The 20,000-nt window shown below is 43.6% G+C and overlaps 1 protein-coding gene across 4 annotated transcripts in view; it reads left to right on the plus strand.

Annotated features, from left to right (window-relative positions):
* LOC125305432 (neuroendocrine convertase 1-like) overlaps positions 1–20,000 on the plus strand; it is a 177,374-nt gene that overhangs the window by 142,434 nt on the left and 14,940 nt on the right. For all 4 annotated transcript variants that reach the window (XM_048260130.1, XM_048260132.1, XM_048260131.1 and 1 more), the window contains 3 exons: positions 14,642–14,752; positions 16,221–16,314; positions 17,319–17,504. In XM_048260130.1, coding sequence (XP_048116087.1) covers positions 14,642–14,752; positions 16,221–16,314; positions 17,319–17,504 — 391 coding nt within the window. The remainder of the gene's footprint in view (positions 1–14,641; positions 14,753–16,220; positions 16,315–17,318; positions 17,505–20,000) is intronic.

Below are 20,000 nucleotides of genomic sequence, written 5' to 3' on the forward strand. Positions count from 1 at the left end.
CTGTGGTCATGTGACCCTGACCTTTGACCCTGCCTCGTGATTGGTTGTTTATGTTGAGTGGGCTGGTGTTGGGTAAACAGAGGGGCAGTTATCTGGGCAATCTTCTGTTCCTCAACTCCCCAGTCTGCTGTGAAGGGAGGGGAAAGGAGTTAGAGGCAGACGTGTGTGTGTGTGTGTGTGTGTGTGTGTGTGTGTGTGTGTGTGTGTGTATCTGTCTGTCTGTCTGTGCTTACGTGTGTTTGTATATAATTGTCTTTGTATGTGTGTATATTTGTGTGTGTGTGTGTGTGTATGTGTGCATGTATGTGTGTGTGTGTGTGTGTGTGTGTGTGTGTGTGTGTGTGTGTGTGTGTGTGTGTGTGTGTGTGTGTGTGTGTGTGTGTGTGTGTGTGTGTGCGTGTGTGTTTGTGTGTTTGAGTGACAGACGGCAGGACAAAGTGGACTGGCTGACTGCGTCTGTGTGACACCCCACATCGCCCAGAGGGACAGGGGAAGCAGAGCGCAGCACTTCCTGCAGAGGCGGGGCCACCCAGCAGGAGGGGGAGTGTGTGTCTGTGTGTGTGTGTGTGTGTTAGATAGATGAAGTGGGTGCATGGGGGGGGGGTAGACGCACAAATGCGTGGACGCCTCACCACCTCCTTCTGCCGCAGGGGATGAAGAACAAGTGGAGCGAGTCAGTTCGGGAAAGAGAGAGAGAAAGAGAGGGAATAGGAGAGAGAGAAAGAGGGATAGAGAGAGAGAGAGGGAGAGGGGAGCAAGAGGGAGTGCATTCCCAGCCTCCACTAATGTATAATTCATGCTAAGTAGCAATTTTGATGTTTTGCTAGGGGGATAAAGAAATCCAAGAAATTCATAAATAAAGTTCCCTCTGTTTTTTCCCCCTGCATCTCCAGTTAATTGTTACCACACAATTAACTGACACAGAATGGGCGATGTATGGGCGCCCTAGAGTTGTGCTCAGTAATAATGCATTGATGCTCTGAGAGATGACCCAATAACAGTGACCGGGCCATGCAGGCGAGAGGGAATAACAAGTTCTGGAACAGAGGAGGAAGTCACGGAGCCCAATCAAATGCAGTTATTAACCCGCACGACCGATATCACCCAGAGGTTGTGGCTAATTTAGGTTGTGGCCAAACATCTGAGTCCTCACAATCTCGGGAATAACTGTCTCTATGCAACAAAAAAAACATCATGTAGGAGAAAATTGATTGTAAGCTGTAGACTATGGATTACAATGGAGAGATCATTTTTGCCTCATCAAATTAAATCCATTATAGCCTCTTGAAGCCTGTGTTGTTGTTGTTGTTGTTGTTGTTGTCGTCGTTGTTGTTGTTGTTGTTGTTGTCGTTGTTGTTGTCGTTGTTGTTGTTGTTTTCATTGTGTGTATTGGGGGTTAGCTGTAGCTTGCCCTTGACATTATCTGTGCGTTTGAATCGACGTGATCATGGGCCAGTGATTGAGGCACTGTGGCAAGTTGCCATCCTGGTGGACGTTGCGTCGCGTGTGCCGAATTAAAGGCAGCTCTCCACAAAGAATACTGATTACATGGTGGGAAACACAGCGACAACAACAAGGCTGCCTTGGACTCGTGCCAAGGAAAACATGGTTCATACTATTTTCTGTCAAAAACACCCTTCTAGGTTTTTTTGTCATCATTGATATGTGTGGGTGTGTGTGTGTGTGTGTGTGTTTTACAGTTATTTGTGGAGCTGATCACATTCAAAGAGCAAACAAGTAGGTCTACCCCCAACAACCCCCAAAATAAAAAAGAAAAGCAAAACAAAAAATAATCCCTCTGAGGCTGTGAAATAATATTCAACCTCCTAGAACAAAATCAAACCCACAAAGAGAGTGAGAGAGAGAGAGGGACGAAATGGAGAGAATGAGAGAATAGAGAGAGAGAGAAAATAATACACTTTTCAGACATGGTAACACAAAGACTATCAACTGTGAAGATCTTTTATCTCTCTCTCTGGCGTGAACCTGCGGCTAATTTACAGACACAGACGGTGAGTGACAGCCACTCTAATGGAGAGCCATTTCCAGCCTAGTCCTCCTGCTCGTCCTCCACGCCTGCTGCTGAGGTGTGAGCAAGGCGTCAGCACAGTATATCACTGTCCATGCCAAACCTGTCATTTCCACCTCAGACGCTTTTTCATTAAGCTTTTTGCTTTTCTTTTTTCCTTTTTTTGGGAGATGGGGAGTTAAACTCTGCGCTGTCTAATGTGCTTTGACATTTTGGGGATGTTTTTAGCACTACTTATGTTTCCACGGCACTGTTTGAAGTCTGATGGCGATTTTGGCAATTGCAATGATCCCCCTCTGTATCAAGGGTCCTGGGGAGACTAGGTGGTTTTAAGTGCTATTAGCCCGATAAGTGCTAGTATATCCCGATAACCAAACACGAGCAGGTTTTCGAGCCCTTGGTGAAAAGATAAATATTTGAGTCATGTTGAATTCATCCGTCGCCTTTTGCCTTGCGTTTTACATTTAGGAAAATAACCAACAAAGGGAGACGTGCCGAAGCCTAGATGGTCCCAGTGTATGTGTTTTAATTAAGACCTTGCCTTTAATGTTTTTAATTAAGATTATGTCTTAATTACTTAATTGTCTCTAATTAGTGATGTTTTGAAAACAACATCCTACCTCTGCCTCCATATCAAAGTATGGAATATCCCTAATGGTTTCAGGGTCTCTGTTTCTTTGATCAGAGAGAATATTGGTGCCACCACCTGTTGAATCTGGTAGTTTTGTATTTGCTAAAGCTCTGGTACAAGTCAGCCTCATCAACCACTAACAGGCATCAGATATGATGCAATAACCATGGACAGGATAGGATAAGATTGGATGTATTTTTTTCCGGGGTTGAGGATGGAGGGATGGAGTAACAGAACAGAAAGCACTGTTGTTATTCACCTCAATCATCAACCACCCACACACATTCAGACACAGACACACACACACACACACACACAGACACACTTAGGGCCCTATCATGACAGTCTAAAACGCATAGTTTAATGAAACGTTCTGAAACATCCGGCGCATGGCGCAAGAAGGTAGGCCTTTTGTTTCTTAATCAGACATGGGTGTGTTTTGGGCATAACATCATTTAAACCAATAAGAATGACATGTCATTCCCTTTAACAACGCACAGCGCAACTTCAAACAATGCATTGGTATTTTGATAGTCAGTGGCGCATTTGAAGGAATCTGCTTGCACGCGAGACCATATGGAACAGTTATTCCACTAAACCATGCTTTACTAAAACCTAGCATTTGCACTTGTCTATTAATTGAACTCATTGGCAAAGTGAAACTAACTTCACCGTGGTCTCATAGTCACGACAAAACAGTTATACACAGTTACTTTCACTATTGACTGAAAATAGGTTACCATCGAAAACATAGCCTGAAAAAAGCAACACTTTCCCTGATAATGTTCGAATGACTGAATAAAAAACATTTATTCTGCAGAGGAGTTGTGACAGGGCGTCTTCAGCTATGCTTCATATTTGCCTCTCTGTCATTACCAATATGCAAATGATGGGGAGTAACTACTCATTGTGAGGTGTATTTTGTAATATCTTTATTCTAATTATGTTTCCCATTGTAATCGTGTAATTTGTAATGTTTTGCATGGATATGCACGTTTGTGGATGAAGAAGCATGGTGCGTTGTGCACCCGCCCATATCACTGTTGATAATGCGCCCATAAAATAACTTATAAACAACTCGCCATGGACTTCTCAAGGTTTCTCTTGGTCAGTGACGTAGGCATGCATTGTAGGTAGTGTACGGTAGCGATTTTTAGACAACGCATCAGACCCCTCTTTAGGTCGTTAATTGCCACACCCCTTGACGCATTGCTCAAAAAAAGAGATGTGCAAGATAAGAATGAACTTTGCACTGGGATAATAACCCGTTTTTCACCATGCGCCAGGTCGGAAAATAGGGACCATAGACACAATCTCAGCCATACACACACACACACACACACACACACACACACACACCAAGGTTGTTACAGTTAGCAAAAACTGAAATGTAAAAAAATTGAGAAAAAAGCAATTCATTGAATTGAATAAGAATAAAAATGACAGTTTAAACACAAAAGCTAAATAAGAACCACAGTAAACAATGCAATACAAAGCTAAAATTAAAGGGAATTGCTGGCTAAAATCAGCTTTATTTTATTTTCCCTCCTCAATTCTCATTGTGGTTGCTGCTGTTGTATTTTTTATCCTATTTTTTCTACCCTTCCTGAAAACAATAAAACTAATGTTAAAGGAACCATATGTAAGATTGTGGCTAAAACTGGTACTGCAATCACTTTCAAAATACTGAAGAGTGGTGTATCCCCTCCCCCTCCCCCCTGACTCGAGGTTGCCAACGCGGATGGCGAAACACTACTGACTTTGTGATTAGTAGACAGGTAGAGGGTGGCGCATCAGGCCAAAACACAACATGACATGACAAAACACAACATCAACAACAGTTGAGGGCTGCAACTTCACTTTTTAAATGACAATATCCTGGCTGGACTACTGTTGTCAGTGATATAAGTATTTGAAATGAACATAATTTCTTAATGTCTAGTGACATATCAGGGCCATTTTATGATTAATTGAAATATTTTTCTTACATACGGTTCCTTTAAAACTAAATAAAACCTAAAACAAAACAAATCCTGAAAATCAAAGTACAACTACGTGTGTATTCCACACACACACACACACACACACACACACACACACACACACACACACACAAACTCACACACACTCACACACACTCTCACACACACACACACACATAATCCTTGTATCTCAAATTAAGAAAGATTTATGTTTGAGAACTTTAATGGACATGCACTTCTCTCTGAATAGTTCCCTTACTTATTTAGACTCTTTTAGGCATTTTATCATTAAATGCTTTTTAGGAACTCATCCATTCAATAGTATGGGTATCATCTGTTTTTTCTGCATTTAAACATCATTATATGAGTTGAATTTGGAAGCTGCATATGAGGTTGACGTCTGATCAAGCGTCCTAAGTGTTTGGAAGGGACCACTGGAACCAGGCTTTGTGGCAGCTACCTGCACTTTGCACAGATGTGGCGCAAGCGATGAAGTGGAAGGGTGGGGGGGGTTAGCCAATCAGACGGCAGCGGCACTTGTGCATTCCTCTCGCCTTAATTAGGCGTTGTTGGTGCCACAGGTGTCAGTGAGCCTTTGGGGGGGGGGGGGGGGGCAAACAGATGGTGTCCCTCTTTGAGGTCCCTGCCAATGGCCACTCTTGGCCGCTCCTGGGAAAATGACCTAACTCTCTGGCAGCCGCTTAGTGCGGCTTGAGTGCTTCTTTAGAGGCACCTCGATCAAGGAATTAACAGGACGTACCATTGCGAACGGAGGGGGGGGGGAGGGGAGGGGGCGGAGGGTGACGGCACTCTCATTGACTTCTTCTTGAGGCGGGTTCTTGAGGCAGGTTGAGTGTGTGTGTGTGTGTATGGCGCTTCTACCATTTGCAAATCACTCCCTGTCCCACACCATATTTTCAAACCCCACTCTTGGCGGGGATATTCTCACGTTTACCATCAAATCGTGCTTTCAAGTCTTCCCAACAAGATCAAACCTGGCTACGTGGTACCATCCAACTACAAACCAGACTGCATTCTTCACTCCACTAACTATGTTAATGAGACCACTGCACATGTCCTGAATGGATGCAGTTTTTATGAAGGACTTTACATAGCAAGGCATGATAGACTGGTGGACTTGTCACAAAGCATCAAAAAAGTACAGGAGGGAACGACAAAAATATACAAGCACCACACTGTACAAATGGACTGGTTCAATGACGAAAACACCAACAATATCACTTTCTGTAATACAACCCCAAAACAGAAAAAGTTGGGACGTTGTGTAAAATGCAATTAAAAACAGAATGTCATAATATACAAGTCTTGTAAACCCATTTTTAGCAGCAAAAGGACATATAACATAATCAAATGTTGAAAATGAAAATTTGGACTATTTCATGGAAAATATATTTCATTTTGAATTTGATGCCAGCAACATGTTTCAAAAAAAAAATGGGACGGGAGCATGTTTACCACTGTGCTGTTTCAGCCCCTTCATTTAACAAAATTTTGTAAATGTTTAGAACTGAGGAGACCATTTGCTAACAACAGTTTTGAGAATGAAATGTTGTCCCATTACTGAACCCCTCGATATAGGATTTCAGTTGCTCAACTGTATGGGGTATTCTTAGTTTTTATTCCATTCCATGATGCACCTAATTTGAATTTGACTGCAGACAGGCCATCTTAGCACTGATTAACATGGGAAATATTCATTTAAATATGCAGAATTCATTTTGGCATTATTTACCTGAAGTATTCAAGGTCTTCCCTTGAAAAAAGACATTGACTGGATGGCAGTATATGTTGTCCCTAACCTGTATACATCATTCAGAATTGATTGTGCTTTGCAAAATGTGCAAGATGCCCATGTTGTAGGCATTAATGCTCCTCCACACCGCCATAGATTTTGGGTTTGAACTGAGCACTAAGACAAGTTGGATAGGTTGGATACTTGGATAGGCCCCTCTCCTCTTAGCCCAGATGAATCCATGATTTCCAAAAAAGAATGGCAAATTTTGATTGGTCTAACCACAGGACCTTTTTCCACGTTACCTCAGTCCATTTTTAAACAAGCTCAGGCCCAGATAAGAGGGTGGTATTTTCTGTATCATGTCTCAATACAATTTTAGCTGTTGCATTTTGGCTGCAGTTTTTTGAATTGAGTATCAAACTGTGCACATAGACAATGGTTATCAGAGGTTTTCCTGAGCCCATACAATGACAGGTTAGAGAAACAGGTCTGTTTTGATGCAGTGCCATCTGAGGTCCAAAAGACCAACGACCATCCAATATTGTTTTTCAGCTATTTCCTTTGTTTGCAAAGATTTCTCTGGATTCTCTGAATGTTTTAAATATATTATGTCCTGTAGATGATGAACTCCCCCAAATAATTTCACAGTTTCATGTTAAGAAGCATTAAAATGACATTTTTTCATCATTTGTGCACACAGGTTTACACAGAGAGATGATCCCTATACATCTTTACTTCTAAGAGACCCTGCCCCTCTGGGATTCTCTTTTTCAAACCCAATCGTGTTCCCAGTTACCCAACTTAGTTGTGAAACATTCTTCCTTTTGTTTTCTTTATCATTACACAACTTTTCCAGCATTTTGTTACCCCCATCCCAACTTTTCTTGAACATGTTGCTGGGATCAAACTCAAAATTAACATATATTTTCCATGAAATAGTCAAATTTGTCATTTTCAACATTTGATATGTTGTCTGTGTCATTTTTGCAACTAAATATGAGTTTAAGAGATTTGCAGATTATTACATTCTGTTTTTATTCACATTTTACACAACGTCCCAACTTTTTCTGTTTTGGGGTTGTATTCCAAATACCCCAGATATCACCATTATAGATTACAATACTAAGAATGTGACTTTTGTTGAAATAAGATTTGTACATGGACACTTGGTTTAACTCCAAGCTGCTGAAATATCAGCCACTTGCTGACAACATCACAAATATGGGGTTTCATTGCAGAATTATCATTCTTGTTTTTGGGAGTCTTGGGCATGTGCACATGTGCCGACTGCAACTGTGTGGACTAAGCAAGCCAATTGCAAAAAAACTTGCAAAACATTCTCCATTTCTGCAATAATAGGTAGTTTATCCATCTGGAAGCGACGATGCCATGTTTACCCATAATCGTGCAGTTCAGAATGAAAATAGCACAATGCATTCTGTGTTTGATCAGACCTGCCTAAGTGTGTAACTTACTTCCTTCAATGTTTGGATCTGTGAATCTTCCCCTGTGTTAAGGTCCAAATAAAAGCATTAAAATGTGTGTGTGTGTGTGTGTGCTGGTTCATCGGTGACGCCCTCGCTCCCTCAGATGTGGTATGACCCTGCGGGCGAGGGTGCAGTCGCCAGCGGGCTGCCATGGTATGGAGTGTCCATCCGTCCGTCCACTTGGAGATGGTGTGGAGAGTGTGAACGCCCCCGCCTGAGACAGATGGTGCAGAGTGCGCCTCCGAATGCAGCCTCCGGGAGGTCACGGGGGGAGAAAAAGTGAAAGGGTCCCCAGACAGATACAAAAAAAGGCACATGGAGAGAGAGAGGAGGGGGGAGAGAAAAAGAGAGAAGGGGGAGAGGAGGAGGAGGAGGAGGAGCCAACTCACACTAAACAAAGAAAAAAAGGGTTGTGGAGAGTGAGTGAATGAGCGAGTGAAGTCATTTTCTCTCTCTCTCCCTCCCTCCCCTGGTGTCTTAAAGTGCTTGTATGTGTCTTGAAAAGAAGTGCATATTCTGAGAATGCGACAAGCACTGCTGGCTCCGTGTGCTGCCCCCCCTCACTCCTCACACTGGCTGCAGGTCTCAGAGCCTGTGGCCCCTCTCCCTTCACCTCTTTTCATACTCCCCTCACTCTCTCCTTTATTCCCTCTCTGTTTTGGCCAGTGTGTGGCTGCTGCTTTGGATCTTGGCAGTTGGTCTCTAGTCTCTGTGCAGCTGGGGTCTCTAGTATCAGCTAACTTTCTACTCTACTCTATCACTCTTACTCTCTACTCTACACCTTCACACTCTACTCTGCTCTCTACTCTTACTTCTACCACCACACTACACTACACTACACTCACACTACACTACACTACACTCTACTCTACTCTACTCTACTCTACTCTACACTACACTCTACTCTGCTCTACTCTTACCTCTACTCTACTCTACTCTACTCTACTCTACTCTACTCTACACTACACTCTACTCTGCTCTACTTTACTCTACTCTACTCTACTCTACTCTACTCTACTCTACACTACACTCTACTCTGCTCTACTTTACTCTACTCTACACTACACTACACTACACTACACTACACTACACTCTACACTACACTACACTACACTACACTACACTCTACTCTACTCTACTCTACTCTACTCTACACTACACTCTACTCTACTCTACTCCTCTACTCTACTACACTCTCTACTCTACTCTACTCTACACTACACTACACTACACTACACTACACTACACTACACTACACTACACTCTACTCTACACTACACTACACTACACTACACTACACTACACTACTACACTCTACTCTACTCTACACTACACTCTACTCTGCTCTACTTTACTCTACTCTACACTACACTCTACTCTACTCTACTCTACACTACTCTACTCTACACTCTACTCTACACTACACTCTACTCTACTCTACACTCTACTCTACACTACACTACTCTACTCTGCTCTGCTCTATTCTGATCTGCTCTACTCTACACTCTACTCTACACTACACTACACTCTACTCTACTCTACACTACACTACACTACACTACACTACACTCTACTCTACTCTACACTACACTACACTACTACACTACACTACACTACACTACACTCTGCTCTACTCCTGCTCTGCTCTACTCTACACTCTACTCTACTCTGCTCTGCTCTGCTCTGCTCTGCTCCTGCTCTGCTCTGCTCTGCTCTGCTCTGCTCTACTCTGCTCTGCACTACTGCTCCTGCTCTGCTCTGCTCTACTCTACTCTGCTCTGCACTCTACTCTGTGCTGGACTCTGCTCTACTCTACACTCTACTCTACTCTACTCTACTCTACTCTACTCTACACTCTACTCTACACTACACTCTACACTACACTACACTACACTACACTACACTACACTCTACTCTACTCTACTCTACTCTACACTACACTACACTCTACTCTACTCTACTCTACACTCTACTCTACTCTACACTCTACTCTACTCTACACTACACTCTGCTCTGCTCTACACTACACCACTACACTGCACTACACCACTCTACTCTACACTACACTCTGCTCTACTCTACACTGCACTACACTACACTCTACACTACACTACACTACACTACACTCTACTCTACTCCTACACTACTCTACTCTGCTCTGCTCTGCTCTACTCTACACTACACTCTGCTCTACTCTGCTCTACTCTACTCTGCTCTACTCTACACTACACTACACTGCACTACACTCTACTCTGCTCTGCTCTGCTCTGCTCTGCTCTGCTCTGCTCTGCTCTGCTCTACTCTGCTCTGCTCTACACTACACTCTACTCTGCTCTACTTTACTCTACTCTGCTCTGCTCTGCTCTGCTCTACACTACACTACACTCTGCTCTACTCTCAAATTTTAATTTCCCATGGCGATGTATTGGATTGTTTTGTCACACCAGTCTTTTATTTTGTGATATTCTGTTTGTGTATGTGTATCATACACAATGTGTATCAAACAAATATTTCAACATGTGAATGCAATTCAGAAAGACAGAGCCTCCACGTGGGGCACTGCTGGCCTGTGTGCTGCCCCTCACTCCTCACTGGCTGCAGGTCTCAGAGCTCAGGCCTCTCTCCCTTCACCTCTTTTCATACTCCCTCACTCTCTCCTTTATTCCTCTCTGTTTTGGTCAGTGTGGCTGCTGCTTTGGATCTTGGCAGTTGGTCTCTAGTCTCAGCAGCTAGTCTCTCTAGTATCAGCTAGTCTCTACTCTACTCTACTCTACTCTACTCTACACTACACTCTACTCTGCTCTACTTTACTCTACTCTACACTACACTACACTACACTACTCTACACTACACTACACTACACTACACTACACTACACTCTACTCTACTCTACTCTACACTACACTCTACTCTACTCTACTCCTACTCTACTCTACACTCTACTCTGCTCTACTCTGCTCTGCACTGCACTGCACTACACTGCACTACACTGCACTACACTACACTCACACTCACACTACACTACACTACACTACACTACACTGCACTCTACTCTACACTGCTACACTACACTCTACTCTCTCCTGCTCTACTCTACCTCTACTCTACACTACACTCTACTCTGCTCTGCTCTGCTCTGCTCTACACTACACTGCACTACACTCTACACTACTACTACACTACATTACATCTACACTACACTAACTCTACACTACACTCCTCTACTCTACACTACTCCTACACTACACTACCTCTACTCTACTCTACTCTACACTACACCTCTACACTACACTACTACACCACTACACTCTACTCTACTCTCTCTACTCTACTCTACACCACACCACACCTCTACTCTGCTCTACACTACACCTCTACACTACACTCACACTACACTACACTGCACTCTACTCTACACCACTCTACTCTACCTCTACTCTACACTACACCACACTACACTCCACTCTACTCTACTCTACACTACACTCTACACTACACTACACTCTACACTACTCTGCTCTACTCTACTCTGCTCTACTCTACTCTATTCTGATCTGCTCTACTCTACACTACACTACACTACACTCTACTCTACATTACTCTACACTACACTACACTCTACTCTACTCTCAAATTTTAATTTCCCATGGCGATGTATTGGATTGTTTTGTCACACCAGTCTTTTATTTTGTGATATTCTGTTTGTGTATGTGTATCATACACAATGTGTATCAAACAAATATTTCAACATGTGAATGCAATCAATTTCTTTAAACTTTCTACACAAATTTGTGGAAATATTTGAAAGTGGAGATAGTCCATGTATTAAATAATGCATTTCAAGTATCATTAACACGAGTTGCTGCTTCTGTTTTGTATTTTTTGAAGTGACTTGTTTACTTCTCGTCCTTGTGTGAAAGTCCTAACTTGCTTTTCAATCATTTGTTTCTCACACGTTCCGCAAAGGCACACCATTTCTCTGTAATTTGCTGATTGATCGGCAGCAAAAAACACTTTACACACTCTGTTCATGGGGAGAAGTGTTTGTGCGTGTGCCATCTGCTGATGTTGAAAACACACACACACACACACACACACACACACACACACACACACACACACACACACACACACAGTCTATGACGGTGAGGAAGATAGGTGGTTTTTGTTGTTGTGCTGTACCCTATCAGGGTGGGACATATAAAACACTATTTTCATCATCTGCAAAGCAAGCAGAGACCAATCTTATTTTATTCAGTGTCCTCCACACACGCACGCACACACACACACACACGCACCCTCCATCAGATAGTCATGCAGATTTACTGCCGTGGAGCAGGGGGCCAACTGTATCGATCTGCTGGAGCTGGCTGTGTGAGCTGCCTTAGCAGGATATTTCATAGCGCCGATGCTGCTCAGCCCAATCACTAACGGGATGGAGGTGACAAGGTCTGCTCTCTAACGCTCACGGCTTTATTACAAGCCGCTCCACAATGCACTGTAAAACTCTATGTCACTGTCGGGGGAGAGGAGGTTGGAGGTTGGGGAGTTGGGGGGAGGGTAGGGGTGAGGGAGGGTGGTGTGTGTGTGTGTGTGTGTGTGTGTGGTGTGTGTGTGTGTGACGGAAATGATGGCCAAGCCAAAAAACAACATCGTTCCAGTTATATTGTCCCCTGCCCTTGCGCTGGCCGTTAGTATTGAAATGGATGTGGACAGGGAGCAGAGGAGATAGAGGAGAAGAGAAGAAAGGAGAGGAGAGGGCGGGAGATGAAAGGAGAAAAGAGAAAAAGAGGAGAGGGTAGGAAAGAGAAAAGAGGAGAGGAAAAGAGAGGAGTGGACAGGATACGAAAGGAGAAAAGAGAAAAAGAGGAGAGGGTAGGAAAGAGAAAAGAGAAGTGGAAAAGACTAAAGATTACAATACACGCACATTATTGTTCTCTGCCCAACACATTTGTGGGACTTTGGCAGCGTGATTTGTGCGCTGCAAGTGTTGAAATGTGTAAAAATAATCACTCCACCTATCCAACTACACTACTCCACCAGCACCCCTTCCACACACACCACACACACACACACACACACCACCCTTTCCATTCCAAATGAAGTAACTCATTAGTGTTGATTACTAAGAGTTTGGTAGTAGTGGAGGAGGACGTTAGGGCTCCATCCCAGCGGTGCCTGCAGAGCTGGTGGGATGGGCTGTTATGAAAGCAGGCCCTCTTAGACAGCATGGGAGCCACACGCAAGGCGTTTGCCTTTCCAGGCAACGCTTTGCTTAAGAGTGAATAATGGGACTTGATTACAGTCTATGAGACGGCACATTGCTTAAAATCAATTCTCCGAGCAATTACCAGGAGCCGGCGACACCCCAACCACCACTACCACCCTCTCTTCAGCCTGGTATAATAGGAGGTGATTGTGTCACCACCAACACCAACACCCTGACTTGTTGCCTCTTCATATCGAGCCATTAACGTGGCCACTGGATTGCCCCCTGTTGGCATTTACACACAGACAGAGAGAGAGAAAGGGAGAGAGAGAGAGAGAGACATGCATACATATTCATACATACCTATGTACATACCTTTAGTAGTCAGTAGCCTGGTTACGGTGGTGATTAACAGAACACCCACATAGGAGCATAGGAGCTAGATGTGAATATGCCCGCTGACAAACCAACAAGTCCCAGCAGATGTACCAAAGTCTTGGTGCTTAGACTCAATCTGTTCAAAATCCTACCTCCCACCCCCACCTCTCTCTTAATTAGAATATGACCAGATAAACACAGGAAATATGTACACTGTAGGCCATTTGTAGGCCGTTTTTGTTCTGATACCAGTCCAATTTCAGTCTCAAGTTACCATTAGATTTGTTGTTTTAGCAGTGTTGTAATGACAAATCACCCAAGGGGACAACTCTTGATGGAGCTGTCTTTCCCCACCCTAGGCCACTGATGGGCATGCCTGTCCTGCCAGAAGCTGCTGGTAGATACAGCTACAATGGGCGTCTTGAGATCAGCTTACTGACTTGACCGTGACTCACCCTAAAGCATTTTGGCAGGACGCAAAGTGGAGGAGCCACCTGAAAAAGTACTGTACAGTACATCTCCAGTGACCCTCTTCATTGTATTCCCAGGTGGTAATACAGTGTCAGCTTGCCTCATCAACGCTCTTTGAAACCTTTGGCCACATTTTCCACTTCAGGTGAGCAATGAACTCTTCCAGCTGTAGCTTTTCAATGAGATCTTCGATCTGTCAAAGTGCCGTCATCTCCTTTCCACTTCTGAGACCAATGTGTCAGAGCCAGAACCAGTAGCACTACCACTACCAACCAGCTTCAGCTTCCCCCTTACCAGATTGGTCATTATAACACTGCAAAATGGATGCAAAAGACTAGAACCTGAACCAGAAATGCCATTTTTTTTTTTTTTTATATATTCACTCTTCTGGTTAAATTCTAAAAAAGGCAATGAGAAATAAACATATATGGTCATCATAACATTGCTAAAACAATAATGGAGTGCCTAACACTTTTGCACAGTACTGTAGTTGTGGGTGTTTGTATGCAGGCATATGGTATCCTTCCATGTTTTGCTACATTTTAAGCACACGATTGTTCAATCTCTCTCTCTCTCTCTTTTTCTTCCTTCTCCTCCTCTTCCTATCACTCTCACACCCATCCCCCCCCTCTCTCTCTTCTCAATCTCTCTCTCCTCCCTCATCTCTCTCTCTCCCTCACTCTCTCGCTCCTTCTCAGGTATGGCTTTGGACTCCTCGATGCCGCTCTGATGGTCCAGCAGGCTCTTCTGCTCCAGTCTGCCCTACCTCAGAGGCAGTGCTCCTATGATATGACCCTTGACCCCGTCAGGTACGGTCAGCTAGAACCCAGACCAATGCTGATTGCTGTGAAGACGTATGCCTGTGTTTATGTTTGTGGTACTGTCCAAAGTTACTTAACATCAATAAACATTACATTAATATTGCAATTAACAGTTTAAAGTAAATTCATATAGCTTATATGATAAAAAAATGTATTAGTAATAGACTAAATGTAAATGTCAACATACAAGCCACAGGTACATTCAAATTCGCAAACATAGGTGAACGTTTGCAAACAGGTTTCTGTTTGTCTTGAAATTTGGTGAACGTTTTGCAAACAGTAGCAAACAGTCTAGTAAGTCTCCGCAAACATATAGTGGAGCTGGATGTGAGCTGGGTAAAATGTTACTGTTACATTGGAATGTTTACACTAAATCCTTCGAATTTAACTGTTCAGAGAAATCATGTTCGCCACGAACTGTTTGCCAAATTTGAACGCACCTCACAACTCTGTAAGAATTAGTTAGATATAAGGTAAATAAATTAGTCAGTAAACGCTTTGTGAAGATCCCAAGTAGGTCAATCATTCCACCAAAGGATCACAGAAGAAAAGAGTCTTGACTGTGACTTTAGTGTTAAAGGGTCCCTATGCAGTTTTGCCAATGTCTTCGCTGTTTTCTTGGTTTTTGCTCACAGTTTTCTCTACAGAGCTCCCCCTACAGCTTCAGAGTATATATTTTACGACACTCCTCGCTCGGTCAGTCTGCTGTTTCCTCTTTCCCTGCTCCTTTTTCGCTGGCTCTGCCATGATGAATGTCTGAGAAACTCCACCACTACCTTGTTCTAGCCGGTGCCTGGCGTGTATGTGTGTAGTGCCATAAAGCAATTTCACAGACGCTATAGGGGAAGCGAGACGGCCACCATCCATCCCGGAAAAAGTCATATAACCATTCCAATGATTCCGAAGCTGTTATGTTAAGGTAAATTAAGCTAAAAAACTGCATAGTCCCCCTTTAACCCTTAAAGGAGTACAGTCACACCGGTGTGACGGGAATGTTGGAAAATTAACATTCTAAAGAATATCTGGGTTCATTGAATTCAACATAGAATTTTAGAACCTTCAATTGTTGCGGAACTTAGAATGTTCAAAAACCTACACCTTTAAGGGTTAATGGAAGGCCGACATAGCAGAAGCTCATCAGAGGACCACAGTGGGCCAGAGGCAAAATAGAGCTGGATCATGGAATTAAGATAGCAAGGTGCAGATCCAGTAAGTGTCCTACAAGACAGAGTGAGGGATTTGAATAGGAAGCCAATAGAGAGTAACTAACAGAAGAGTTACTGAGTTCCTCCTGAATGGATAGGGATAGATTGTGACTCCTGATTGGCTTGAGATGGTAGAGGAGCTGGAGAGCGTGTTCCTTTTCCTGATTGGTTGAAGTTAATTAGTAGTTGTAAGCTTGGCTGACTGGAGCGTCTGATTGGTTGGAGTCAGTGTGAATTGTTTCCTCACTCAGGCTGCTGCCTTCAGGGGGAGAGGTGAGTGTGGTCATCCAATCAGAAGCCTGCAGCGGAGCAACCAATCAGATCAACACTCTGGAGCATGTCCAGGTACACATACAAACACATACTTCCTCCATGTGCACACACACACACACACACTCACACACACACATACACATGCAGACACACACACACATGTAGACAGGTGCATCTCTCCCATCTCACAAAGGCTGTATGCACACATGCACATATTCTGCAGTCCATTTTAAACACACACACATACACACACACACACACACACACACACACACACACACACACACACACACACACACACACACGTGCTCACACAAGTTTCACATGAATCCTCCCGTGGATGATGCCATTGCCATCTGTGCAGTCATTAAAGTCCACACATAAAGTGTACATGCAGAGTGTGCAAAAAAGTCACCGCCACATGAGATGCCTCCCCTACTCAGAGCCAGCAGACAGTCACAAACATCAGATGTGACCATACAGGTGTGAGAAACCCAGACCAAACGCACTCCCAATCACAGACAACATTTAATGAAGACATGAAATGGACATTTTGTTGAATTTAACCATAGTTGTTTTCAGTTGGGCGATATGTACCTATGGATATAATAATTCTGCACCTACTCTGTGTCCACAACAAAGAGGACATGTTGAATGAGAGCCTGGGCCTCTAACAAATAACGTCCATTAATGTCAGTTGACTATGTTGAAAAAAGGCACAGAAAGTTAACATAATAACTCACAATTGAATTTTGTCCTGTCCAGCTAATAACATCATCACACTTCAAACTCAAGCACTCTGAAATGTGTGCACAAAATGGCTCTAACCCAAGTAGCTCAAATTAAAGACTTTTCGCCCTGTCTCTTTCCCACTTGCCTCCTGTCACTCTTCACTGTCCTCTTCCAATAAAAGGCACCATCCCCCCCCCAAACTAAATGTATGAGCATAATTTGCTCATGTATTTCCTAGACATGACGCTGTAAAATAGAGATTCTATTCTATTATAGAATATTCTAATTCTGTTCTGTTTTCCCATTGTGTGGGTTGGCGCTGGAATCCGCCTCCTCTACTGTAGGTAACGGTGAGTGTGAGTAGCGTTTGCCGTGGCGACCTCTCCGTGGTGATGACCTCTCCGTCCAGCACACGCTCCCTCCTGCTGGGCAGTCGCCCTAGCGACGCCTCGGAGGCCGGCCTGGTGAACTGGACCATGATGAGCGTGCAGTTCTGGGGAGAACCGGCCCGTGGAGACTGGACACTAAGGGTCTGATGGCATTTCTTCTACCTTCTGTCTGTTTTGTAATTAATGAAATATAGTGTGTGTGTGTGTGTATGTGTGTCTGTGTGTATGTGTGTGTGTGTGTGTGTGTGTTTGTGTGAGCTGTATGTGTTTGTGTGTGTGTGTGTGTGTGTGTGTGTGTGTGTGGCTATGTCTGTGTGTGTCTGTATGTGTGTGTGGTCTACCAGTCTTTCTCACTCTTTGTCTTTTATTCTCTCCCCCACTCTCTGTAACTGGGGTATAGAGGACTTGAAAGTGAACAAAAACCCAAACACACACACAAACATACAAACACACATACTGTACACAGATAAACACACACACAAACATACAAACACACATACTGTACACAGATAAACACACACACACTTGTTTTTTTCCTTTCCTGAGCTTGTATTTTCACCTGTTTCATCATTGCATCCAGATCACACATGTTTGAGTTTGAACTTGGATCAAATAGCTTTGATTCAATTACCTTTATGCCCACTGGATGGCTGCCACTCACCACCCAGTGTGAGACTAGCTGACAGATAAGAAGAACACTCGCTCAGGAGGTAGTCTTTACACTGTGTGTGTGTGTGTGTGTGTGTGTGTGTGTGTTTGGGTATGTTTATGTCTCTCTAGGTGTGTGTATTTGTGTATGTGTTGTTATGTAGTGTTTCTAACAAGGTGTATGTAAGGATAGATGCATGAATGTGCTTCCATATAAATGCATATGCACATAGATGTATGAGTGTATATGCCCATGGGGTGTGTGTGTGTGTGTGTGTGTGTGTGTGTGTGTGTGTGTGTGTGTGGCTGTGGCTGTGGGCACAGTAGAGAGATAAGTGAAAAACGGAGCTCAGTAAACAGTCTGTGGTTTAGAGGGCCTCTGTGCTAGAGAGATGAAAGGGCTGCATCTTCCCACCTCCCCTCTGCCCCCAGACCCCCCCACACACACACACACACACACACATACACATTACACTCATACACAGACACACACGCACACACACACACATACACAAACAACACACACACCATCACCTCTTCCCTCCCACCAGCCTCCTCCCCACCCCCTCCCACAGATTCACTTCCTCCTTTGTGGCCAATTACAGCAACCCAGCGTGTTTCTGGCAGAGCGTCCATGCTGCCGCTAACACACACTCACCTGTCTCACACAGAAGCATGTGATAGTAGACTCACTCTGTCAGTCTGAAACATTATTTAACGCACAATGCCAGAAAACACACTAAGACCATCAAGCATACATGTACACACACACTTCCAACATGTTAATACTTCATTAACAATGCATAGATAATCATATGATTGAATGGTTGTTAATGGGACATTTACATAAAAAACATTACTGGTGTTTATTTCACATTTTCATAATTGTGGTACTAGCTACTCAATCCATAATCTTGATGGTGTTATTTGCCAGTGACAATTTGTTGCACAAGTTGAGTCGCAGGAACTGCACATTACACTTAGCATGCAGTTACAGAACACAGGCAATCCTATAAATTATAATACAGCCATTATTCACCAGTTGATGATGACATGGAAGAATGAAACATTACATGGATTTATATGTAGCTATGCAGCTCATGCTGTATGTAGCACATAGTTTCGGTATTCACATCAGAGTCTCACTCAGAGCACCAGGGTCATTCTGTCAGTGCACTTCACACACACACACACACACACACACACACACACACACACACATACACAGACACAGACACACAGGCACACACACACACACACACATACACAGACACACATACACACACACACACACAGGCACACACACAGACACACACACACATACTCGTGGCATGGTCAAGCTGGCCTCATCCTCACCCCAGTCTCATTGTCCACACACAGCAGACATCCAGCGAGCAGATTCTTACCCAGACTCATCCCCGATCTGCCCCATGGTCACTAGGTGTGTTTACATGGACACGTCTATTCTGATTAGAATTGGAATAACGACTCAGTCGGAATACAATAGATTACACTTCTAAACACCTTGATCGGAATAAAACTGCCGATCTGATCAGAATTTTAATCAGAATGAAAGAGGTGGCATGTTCCGTTCCTATTCTGAATGAACAGCCATGTATATGGTCAATCAGATTGCCTGCTGTATGTTCTCAAGGAAAAGTAGGCAACAACGGCTACTCTGATCAAAGTTTCTAAAGCGCTTGAGAGCATCTGATTGGAATAGAACGTACCCCATGTAAACAGACGGCACAGATTTTTCAATCAGAACAGTTTAATCGGAATGACAAAAAAAAACGGTCTATGTAAATGTGGCTACTGTCTGATTGGCCAGACTTAGTCCTGATCTGCCCCATGTTCATCACTGGCCAGACCCAGGCCTGGTCTCAGCTCCCCATCTCTGGTGCTGCTCTTCAGGGAAGCACTTGATCCTAAGGGTCTGATGTCTTTTCTTCTACCTTCTGTCTGTTTTGTAATTACTGAAATATAGTG

The sequence above is a fragment of the Alosa alosa genome, chromosome 13 (genome assembly GCF_017589495.1).
Source record: "Alosa alosa isolate M-15738 ecotype Scorff River chromosome 13, AALO_Geno_1.1, whole genome shotgun sequence".
In the NCBI taxonomy this organism is placed as follows: domain Eukaryota; kingdom Metazoa; phylum Chordata; class Actinopteri; order Clupeiformes; family Clupeidae; genus Alosa; species Alosa alosa.